Source organism: Neofelis nebulosa, chromosome 1 (genome assembly GCF_028018385.1).
Source record: "Neofelis nebulosa isolate mNeoNeb1 chromosome 1, mNeoNeb1.pri, whole genome shotgun sequence".
NCBI classification, from domain to species: Eukaryota; Metazoa; Chordata; class Mammalia; order Carnivora; family Felidae; genus Neofelis; species Neofelis nebulosa.
The window spans coordinates 150,714,866-150,725,871 of NC_080782.1; the positions used below are offsets into that span (position 1 = coordinate 150,714,866).

The 11,006-nt window shown below is 49.4% G+C and overlaps 1 protein-coding gene across 1 annotated transcript; it reads right to left on the reverse strand.

Annotated features, from left to right (window-relative positions):
* Positions 1 to 456: 456 nt before the first annotated feature.
* On the reverse strand, positions 457 to 2,133 carry SCGB3A1 (secretoglobin family 3A member 1). The gene is made up of 3 exons (XM_058691279.1): positions 2,000 to 2,133; positions 1,057 to 1,346; positions 457 to 605 (listed from the first exon to the last, which is right to left on the reverse strand). Exons 1-3 carry the CDS (start codon positions 2,052 to 2,054, stop codon positions 582 to 584), a joined length of 369 nt encoding a protein of 122 aa, XP_058547262.1. The 5' UTR covers positions 2,055 to 2,133; the 3' UTR covers positions 457 to 581.
* Between the last annotated feature and the right edge of the window lie 8,873 nt (positions 2,134 to 11,006).

The window sequence follows — 11,006 nt, forward strand, 5'->3', positions numbered from 1 at the left end:
AAATTACCAGAAACCTAGAGAAAAACCAAACATGACATAGTCTTCCCTTAGTCCTGCTCCATTCCAGGAAAGAAAGCTGTCAGAGGGAAGATAACAAAACTTTCAAATATTAGCAACAAATGGCTAGCTTTGGAGGGTTCTCACTGATTTCCAAGGATTAGGTAATTCCCATGCTTCATTAACAATTGTGGAGTGTAACAGGTGGGGGAAAAATCCATTTTAACTAACTCTAATACTTGTCCAATCCCCATCACCTTTAATTGGTGGCTCTGAGTCACCTGCCAAATGTCAGTAGTGTCTTTCACACACAGGCACGCACCCTCACATAATCTGGGGCATGGTGTACCTCCTGAGGCGTAGGGACCATCCCACCTGCAGGCCCCTTTAGCACCATCACTTACAGCAGGGGGAGGAACAGGCATTGGTATCAAGGCAAGAAGAAATCAGCCTCAAAGCTGCTCTTATCCATGTTTATTGAGAGAGTAGGGGAAGGAAGGCTGGATGTTCAGGGCTGGGCAGCAGGTCCCCAGCCTACAGATGGCAGCATCGTTGTCCCCAGGCAGAGATACTCCAGCCTCCGCTCAGCCAAGGTACATCAGGGACCCCTGGAAAGGAGAAGCCAAGTTTGAGTGTGCTCCCCTCCATCCTACTGCCACTGGGCACTTGAGGGCACAGATTGACTCTGGACAGAGTCCCCAACAGGGTTATATTTTTCCTGGAGTTATAATTTATCAATCAAAAAGGAGTTTTCTGGGAAGTTTCCCTCAAGACAGACATCAATATTCAGGCTCTGGGCACCTTCCCACAACACTGGGGATCAGTCCAATCCCACTGGGGGATTACCCCCAAGTGCCCTCAGCAGCCCCCTTGCCATTCGTATGTGATCAACTTGGTTCCCAACCAAGGACATCCTGTTTCTGGGGGCCAGCAACGAGGATTCCCTGACATGGGACTGGGATGCCTTTGTGCCATTTTGAGGAGCAGATCGTTCCACTCTGGGAGGATGGCTGGGGAGGACTGCCTTCACAGGGAGGGTGCACAGGGTGTCCACATTACCAGCAGAGACTTCACAGCTCCCACGGCCTCAGGGCCCAGCTCAGCCACACACTTCCTGGAACCCTCAATGAGATGTTCCACTGGGATCCCCAGGATGGTCAGGATGAACTTCAGGGGGCTGAAGCCTTTGAGAAGGGGGTTGGCCATGACCCCTGCCCCAGCCAGAGCTGCTGTCTCAGTCATGTCTTCTGCCCCAGCCAGGGCCTCTGCCCCAGCCTCCACAGCAGGGTTGAGGTCGGTCAGAGCTGAGGCCACAGGCTTGACCATTGTGTCCATGAAGAAAGTGGCAGCTGCAAACACAAGTAGAGAAGAGCCCTCTGTCTGGACTGGGCCTCTATGGAGACCTGCTAAGGGCCTCTCTCCTCCAGGTTGTGCATGCTCCCCTAACCACCCACTGACAGCTACCCTGTCTGAGTTGGGGGAGGCCCAGCCCTGAGGAGTCCTCTGCTGGTTGGGAGAGGCAGTCATGTAAGCAGATCGCTGTGGCCCAGCAAGCAAGCAGCTGGACAGAGGGACATACAAGATGGCTCGAGGGTGGAGGGAGGTGAAGAAAGCTCTGAGTAGGATCCAAGACAGGCTTCCCAGATGAGGGGACACCTGGGCTGTGCCTTGAAGGAAGAAGCAGAGAGCAGATGGGTAGTCCTCGACCAGGGCCAGCACTGGCATTGGCCAAGGCTTGGACAGCCTGGTATTGGGTGAAGAGAAGAAAACAGGAATGATGGGAATAGGAAAGGAAGTCTGAGGGCTGAGGCAGGGCAGACCCCAGAGGACCTTGAAGTCCCAGGAAGGAGTAGGACATCCTGCCCAGAGGGACGAAGAGCCCAGGAGGTGGTAAGCAGAGGAGTGGCCTGGTGCCCAAGGCAGGGGCAACAGGGGACCCGACCAGAGCCTCTGCCAAGGCCCCATAGAGAAGAGCTGGGAACTAAGTCCTGCAGGCACTCACCAGGATGACTGAACAGAGCCACACAGAGCACCAGGAAGGTGGCCGTGAGCTCCATGGTGGACTGAGCTCAGTGGCTGCTCCTGGGAAGAGAGACAGGCCTCGCTGTGATTCATATACCCTGTCCTCACCCCTCTCCCAGGCTGGGGCCTCACCCACCTCATCCTCCTGAGAAATGTGTTGTTTGCTCAGCTAGTAGAGCCCCAGCCAACTTCCTCCTCAGCCTGGTGGGCCCTGGGAGACCCATGCCCTGCTACACACCCAGGGCCCAAGGACTTCCTGTTGGCAGGGCCCCTGGACCAGAGGGCTGGGCTCTTCATTGAGAGCAGGAATGTAGGCTATGCTTTGTGCACACAAGGCCCACCCAGGATGTTGCCTTTGCAGAGAGCTCTCTGTTCTGACCCCATCTGGTCTTCCAGCACTGCTGTGGGCCCTGTTGAGGAAGGGGCAAGTCCTTCCTCCTGCTTCCAGACCATGGAAATAGCATGCAGTGGGGGTCCTCCTAGCTCTTCTGGTCCTGGAGAGGCAGAGAGGAAACTCCAAGCCCACCCAGGTCAAACATCATTTCTGGCCACCTTCCTGGTGAGGCCACAGCCAGCTACCAGTGAGAACACAAGGACCCGGGACAGTTTTCCAACTCTGCCATCAGTCTCCATAGTAAGAGTTTCTTTAAAAGTCCTTACACATCTGTCACTACAGAATATGATAATGGAGGATTAGCAGAACATATTTAGCCCCATGACACAGGCTCATTGGTGGGGAGATCTGAGTTTTCACGGAGTGTCATAGAATACCGCCCCCCCACCCCCCACTTTGGTTACAAGAGGGTTTTGACCTTTGCAGCCTGGCGGGTCTCCAGCCACTCCTGAGCTCCCATGGCAGGCACTCTGCACCCTCCGCCTGCAGACAGCACAGGATTTATTAAGTAGCTGTGACCAGTGCGTGAACATTCGTGTGGTCTTCACACAATTCTTACACTTTGTCTTGATTGTCTGGGGGCACTTTGCATTATCATTCTCAGTGTGGAACTAATTGCAATAGAATATACATTTCCAACTTGTAAAAATTCACCTTCAGGGGATTTTTCCAAAGGGTTGCTGCTCTTGAGGCAAGGACAAGACCCAACAAGAGAGTTGGATCCAACAAGGTAGGGGTAGGGTAGGGGTAGGGGTAGGATCCAGAAGGGTAGGGGCTCCTGGGTGGCTCAGTCAGTTAAGCATCCGACTTCGGCTCAGGTCATGATCTCACATGTTGTGGTTCAAGCCCCGTGTCGGTTCTTGGCTGACAGCTCAGAGCCTGGAGCCTGCTTCGGATTCTGTGTCTTCCTCTCTCTGTGCCCCTCCCCGACTCACACTCTGTCTCTCTCTCAAAAATAAATAAACATTAAAAAAATCGAAGAAAGAAAGAAACAGGAGATGCGGTTCATCCCTGCTTGGGACTGGAAGGAAGCCTTAGCAGTCACAGGGCCACCTAACTTGTCAGATGCAGGCAGCGAAAGGACCCCAGACCCACTGGGGTCTTGGGGGTGGGTGGGGGCAATTGGAGAGAGGGAGAAGGGCAAGGTCAGGCTCTGTTCCTTGTGAACTTCAGCCATGACTTCTAAGTGGCATCTGGTTGTGGGGAATGCAGATGGGGCTGCCCTCTTGTTGGTCAAGCCCTGCATGTGGTGCATGGCTGGCTTCACCCAGACTCCGTGGCTTGTGGTCACAGTGCACCCCTTATCCACAGAGCTTGGACAGCACAACTGAACACAATTCCAAATAAGAACCAGAACAGGGCAGGATTCTGAGTTAGTGGGTCCTCAGGGCCGACTTAATCACCGACCCATTTCACGGTTCTGGGACCACACCCCGACAGCAGTCCTGACCTCATGAAGCAAAGGACGCAAAGTGACCCTGTCATTGATGGCAGGGGTCGGGAGGTGGCGATGCTCTCCACTCCTGGTCACCTACACCTTTAGCTGTCAGGGTGGGTTTACAGAAGAAAGAAAAGGATGGACCAGGTTTCCTGCAGGGGTGGGACCCCGAGCCAAGCACCACAACCTCAGTGACCACAGATCCTGCTAGCTGGTCCACGGCCCCTCACAGCTGATGGTCCTGCTTATTTGGTGGGTCCACTGCTCTTCCTCTTTTGTCCAGGTGGCTGTGCTTCAGCCAGTGCTGGTCCTCTCTGCCCCGTGGCTCTTCTCTCTCTTAGGTACGGGCCATGGAAGCGACCCCTCCGCCCTGCAGTCTAGGCTCTGGGCTCTGACCCAGCTTCAGGCCTCTGTGGTTTGGGGCCAAAAGGACTCCGGGGTTTTATTCTTCTCCACCATTGCTCCTTTGGGGGTTCCAAAGGGATGGCCAGAGCAAGGCAGAATTCCCTGAGTTCTTGGCCAAAATCCATCTAATGGAACTGCAATCCCAACATTGGCCTCACCAGGGACAGATGGCTCTTCATTGAGCCTTATCTGACTTTTTTAAATGCACTAAATGAGGACCAGGGCCCAACAAGAGAAGACCGACTGTAAGAGTTGACCCAGAATTACGGAACCAGGGATCTGAACTTTTGTGACCTTCCTCCCCAGAGCCAAGCCACAGTCACTGTGTTCCCAGCTGGGCTTCTATCTTTGCATCTGGTGCCCAGGGCAAGTGCCCCCACAAATATTCATTGCATCTGAGATAAGAGGTAGCAATGAAAGTATTGCATGAAGTCACGTTTAACATTTTTGTATATATTTTTTCTGATATCAAACACAAGTGCCTTTTATTTTTGTGTAATGTTTATTTATTTTTGAGAGAGAGAGAGCACGCACACTAGTGGGGGAGGGGCAGAGAGAGATGGGGACAGAGCATCTAAAGTAGTCTCTATGCTGACAGCAGTCAAACCCATGAACTGTGAGATCATGACCTGAACCAAAGTCGGACGCTTAACTGTGCCACCCAGGCGCCCTGAGTGCCTTGTATTTTTACTTGCTAAGTTTTGTCTACTACTCTTGCTGATTCTTCCCATGGATGTCTTCACTGGGGTCCTCTACAGGATGGGGACATTTACAGAGACACACCCATGTCAAGAACTGTGTCTTCCTGCTCCATTCGGGTGAGGGGGTCCCAGTGGCTGCCCCATGCTGGGAATTCCATCCAGGGAATCACCTCCTCCTGGGTTGTGTGTGTCCCTTTGTTTCCTTCAATTTCCCCAGAGGATCAAGGTCAACTTCAGGCTCCAGCCAGGATGGGGCTTGGGTAGTCACCAGCTGTGTGTGTGGGGGGGGGGGGCTCTATGCGGGGGTAAGGGACATGGGGCTTCAGCTGCTCTGCTCATAGGATTATCCGTTTCCATCCATTGCCCAGACTCCGTGTTCTGAGCCTTTTGTGCGGTGGTGTCTGCACAGACCGTGGGCTTCCCCTTCCTTGGCACTGCCAATCCCTCTACCTACCACCCCCTCACCCTGGAAATGATTGTTCTATTGTTTGTCTAATAAGGTTTAAATTATTATTGAGGGGCACCTGGGTGGCTTAGTCGGTTAAGCGTATACTTTGGCTCAGGTTATGATCTCATGGTCTGTGGGTTCGAGCCCATGTTGGGCTTTATGCTGACGGCTCAGGGCCTAGAGCCTGCTTCAGATTCTGTGTCTCCCTCTCTCTCTCTGCCCCTCCCCTGCTCACGCTCTCTCTCTCAAAAATGAATAAATATATTTAAAAATTAAAAAAAATTATTATTGAGATGAGACTCATACAACATAAAATTAACCATTTCAAAGTGAACAATGTTGTGCCACCATAACCTCTATCTAGTTCCAAGACATTTTTATCCCCTCGAAAGGAAACCCCATACCCACTAAGTAGCCCTTTCCCATTTCTGCTCCTTCCCTGGCTCTGGCCAAACCCTCAGTCCATGGCCTGTCTCTATGAATTTGCTTATTCTGGGTATCTCATATCTATGTAATCAAACAACGTACGACATAGCATAATATTTTTAGGTTCATCCATGTTGTAGCTTGTGTGGTGCTTCGTTCCTTTTTATGGCCAATTATTCTATTGTATGGACATACCACAATTTGCTTACCCACTTATCCACTGATGAGAGCTGTTTCCACTTTTTGGTTATTGTGAATAGTGCTGCTGTGAGCATGTGTATGCAAGTATTTATTTGAGTACCTGTTTTCACTTCTTCTGGTAGATACCCAGGAATGGAAACCTGATTCCTATGGTTATTCTATGTTTAACCTATTGAGAAACCTCCAAAACTGTTTTCTATAGGAGCTGTACTGTTTTATGTGAGGTTTCCAATTTTTCCATTCTCACCAACGCTTGTTTTCTGGTCTTTGTTTTGCTATTATAACCATCCTAGTGTGTGTGAAATTGTACCTTAATTATGTTTTTATTTGCATTTCCCTAATTACTGATGGACATTGCATATCTTCCTTGGAGAAGTTCTACTGAAGTCCTTTGCCTGTTTTTAAACTGGGTTCTTTGTCTTTGTGTTGTGAGCTATAAGAGTTCTTTATATATTCTGCATACTGGACCCTTATCAGATAAACAGTTTGCAAACATTTTCTCTAATTCTGTAAGTTGTTTTTTCACTTTCTTTTTTTGTGTTTTTTTTTTTTTCACTTTCTTGATAGTGTTCTTTGGTGCACAGAAGTTTTCAATTTGATATCAAATTTACCTATTTTTTTTCTTTTCTTGCTTGTGCTTTTGTTGTCATATATAAAAATTCATTGCCAAAGCCAAGATTTGGTCATGAAGATTTATCTTTATATTTTCTTCTAAGAGTTTTGTGTTTTTTGCTATTACATTTAGGTTATTGGTCAATTCAATTTTGAGTTACATTAAAAAAAATTTTTAATGTTTATTTTTGAGAGTGAGAGAAACAGAATATGAGCAGGGGAGGGGCAGAAAGAGAGACACAGAATCTGAAGCAGGCTCCAGGCTCTGAGCTGTCAGCACAGAGCCCGATGTGGGGCTTGAACCCATGAACTGTGAGATCATGAGTTGAGCTGAAGTCAGACGCTTAACTGACTAAGCCACCCAGGTGCCCCTGAGTTACATTTTGTATATGGTGTGAGGTAGGGATTCATCTGCATTCTTTGCATGTGGGTATCCCATTCATCCATTTTTTATCATTCAGAAATTTCTTGGCTTGTTTGTCATTTTATGACCATTTTTTTTGTCTTTGTGGGTTTACAACTTGAAACAATTATTATTAGTCTATTTTTAGTAGAAATTTGGGAGAGAGTAAATTAAATGCATGTGCTTAATGGAAATCATAAGATTTAAATTTGCAAATGTCTCTGATGTCTTCCTACCTGCTTCATTCTCCTGGTGTCTCACTAATGGGAGCAAAACCTCATTTTTTCTGACCACTGTCAAGTCAAGCACAGAGAAAGCAAGCCCCAAATTTTCTCAAACAAATAATGACTAAAATTGTTTTGAAATTTTCAACGATTTATTGATAAAAGACAATTCACCCTTTGGGGGAAAAATTACCAGTGTTTACAAAGTTCTATCGATGACAGAAATCCCTTGTGGGGTTTGAGAGGCCTCAGGGGTCAAGCCCCTTTCTTGTTAATCTCCCTCTGTGCAAATCTAATTCTAGAAATTAACCTACAGACATAAACAGATATGCCAACAAAAATGCCTTGTGACAACGTCCGTGACAATTACTTATAAAAGGAAGCAGGCCTGCAGTGTGCCTTTTGTGGGTTCCCCAGGACTTTTGCCTTGGTGTGTGGGTGTCTTCTTCCAAAAATTAAAAAAATACATGTATATATTTCATGACTACATTGATGAATCCAGGCTGGATCCATTATACATATAATTATTATTATATTATTTTTTTATTCAAAGAGAAACTAAAATGAAAACCTTCTTGTGGTCTTAAGTACATCACTGGCACTTGGCTTTGGGCCTCCTGTACGTACATGGTGGAGAAACCATCTGCCATTAGTGGAAGTAACTGGAGACAACACATTGTCACAGAAACTGTGGACTGTCTTCATAATGTCACTGCCAAAAATAATGAAGGAAAATATTCTTATCTGGACTGAGGTGGAGTGCTTGGGGGGATCACCTGCCCCTCTGCACCGCCCCTGGCAGTGATGCTGCTCGTGTGCCCTGGTGTTGCTTGAGCACATGTGGCCTGGTCCATGGTCACTGCGCTGTAAGGGCAGGCACCAGGGCCCAGCTCAGGGTCCAGCTCTGCTCCTGACAATCAAGGTTTCAGGGTTCTTATCAAGTCCAATTCATGGTTACTGCCAGGTTGGGGTGCAGAGGGGTAGATGATCCTCCACACACCAGGCCCAGTCCAGATGAGGGACATTTTCCTGTGTCATTCTTTTAAAAGATTAAAAAAAATGTTTATTTATTTTTGAGGGAGAGAGACAGAGAATGAGTGGAGGAGGGGCAGACAGAGAGGGAGACACAGAATCTGAAGCAGGCTCCAGGCTCTGAGCTGTCAGAACAGAGCCCAATGTGGGGCTCAAACTCATGAACCACGAGATCATGACCTGAGCCAAAGTCAGACACTTAACCAACTGAACCACGCAAGCGCCCCTCCTGTGTCATTTTGTTTAAAGTTTATTTATTTATTTTGAGAGAGACAGAGACAGTGTGAGCAGGGGAGGGGCAAAGAGACAGGGAGAGACAGAATCCCAAGCAGGCTCTATGCTGTCAGCAGGGAGCTCGACACAGGGCAAGATCCCACAAACCATGAGATCCTCACCTGAGTGGAAAGCAAGAGTCTGACGCTTAACCGACTGAGCCACCTGGACACCCCTCCTGAGTCATTTTTGAGAGGGGCACTTTTTGTGGCATTATGGAGAGGGCCACCCTGGTCCTATTCTTTATGCTAGGAGAGCTTAGAATGGACACTTAGTTGTGTTTGCTTTGTTGGCCTCATCTGCCTCCAAGTACACCTCATTACAGAGGCAGCTACCTGTTTCTCCAAAGTGGCTGACCAAGCACAGCCTCATGTGACTGGAAGGAATTGGCACTGGCCCAGGGCTGAGACCCCTGCAAGCCAGGACCCCATCCAGAATTCTGCACTGGAGAACCCAGAAGTGCTGGGGGTGATCAGTGTGGGACCTTGGGACTTGACCTGTGGACACCTTCCCCTGTGCTGACAGGACTAGAAAAAGTTGACTACAGGGAAAGACCAGAGAGAAACCAGAGGCCGGAGGAGGTGGGGGCATGAAATCTGTGGGCTTCCAGCAGCCTGGCTTTTCGGTGGCATTCCAGCGGTCTCCCTGCATCCCCTTCCTGGAGTTCTTTATCTTTAAAGTACCCACCCCTCCTTCCTGCATAGTGGTCAGAGTACACCTGTTCCTGGTTTCCCATGAGCCTGAACAGTGATGGTAGGTCTCCTTCCAAGGAGATTTCCAACTCCAAAGATTTCCAACTCCAAAAATACATCCCCATAGCTACCCAGCAATGTGTGTGTCATTGTGTCCCCATTTCACCACTGAGGCCAAGAGACTGGTCTCAGGCCCCTAAATCATAGTGGTCAAGGCCAGGACTTTATTGAAGCCAGACTAACCCTTCACCTCACATAGGCTTTCAGAGCCCCCTGACTACCCCCAATCCCTAGGGAACCTTTGGCAGAAGGCAGTGGTGGGGGCAGCTGAGGGTGTGTCCAGAGCCTAGGTGGCTTGCATCGTGGGGGGTGCCTTTGCATTTGGCTCCTGATCCTGCTGCAACAATTCACCACATACTTAGTGGCTGAAACAACACACATTTATTTGCTCCCAGTCTGGAGGCTGGACTGAGCCAAAGTGAGCGCGCTGTCAGGGCCAGGCTCCCTCCAGAGGCTCTCTGGGCCTCTCCCAGCTTCTGGTGGCTGCCCAGATTCCTTGGTTTATAGTCGCACCACTCCAGTCTCTGTCTCTGTGGTCATGGAGACTCTTCCTCGTGTGTGTGTGTGTGTGTGTGTGTGTGAAACCTCTCTGCCTCCCTCTTTCTTTCTTTCTTTCTTTCTTCCTTTCTTTCTTTCTTTCTTTCTTTCTTCTTTCTTTCCTTTTTCTTTCTTTCTTCTTTAAAGTTTATTTATTTATTTTGAGAGAGACAGAGACAGTGTGAGCAGGGGAGGGGTAGAGAGAGAGGAAGAGAGAGAATCCCAAGCAGGCTCAGCACTGTCAGCGCAGAGTCCGATGTGGGGCTCAAACTCACGAAACTGCGAGATCATGACCTAAGCTGAAACCAAGAATCCGACACTTAACCGCCTGAACCACCCAGGTGCCCCTCTCTGCCTCCCTCTTTAAGATTACATACCATTGCTTGCATTCAGGGTTTACCAGATAATCCAGTCTCCTCATCTTCATTTCAAGCTAACTAACTTTGTAACATCTGCCAATACTCTTTTTCTCCATAACATTCAAAGGCTCAGGAGATAGGACCTGGGTAGTGCTGGGGTGCATGTCCACCTCCTGCCCCTGCCAGGAGCCTTCTGCCCCTGCCAGGCCAGTGGAGGGCGTCCAGAGGGTGTCACAGCCTAGCTGGCATGAGGAGAGTATGCAGGGTGGGCGGCGGCCATCAGCATCCACCTGGGCCTCCCTGAGCCCTCTCTGGCACACACACCTGCCTCCTGCTGGCAGAAGGCTGAGTAGACACTGAGGTGTGCCTCTTGCGGATGACATGGTCAGGCTGTCCTGGGCAATGTTTGCAGGACATCCTTTGAGCCAAAACAAACATCAGCTGGTTTGCTCCTCCTGGAATGAAGTGCTGAAGGTAGACAAGAGCTTGGGCAGCCCTGGGGGTGTGGGTCAGTTACTGAGTTCAGGGCTACAGAAGGACCAAGAAATCCACCAGACACCAGAGCCAGGGATTGGGCAGTGAGCCGGCTCCTTCTGCCTAGGCCATGGCTCTGACTTCAGCAAACAACAGGCTGGGGCCACTGAGTGCTGTGCCCTCCATCCCTGAGCGCCCCCATATTCTCTTCCCATCCCCTTTTTGCCAGATCAGCATCTGGTCATGTTTGCTTTGCTGGCCTTGTCTGCCTCTAAGTCCAGAAACAGGTTTCTGAGTCCTGCCTGATA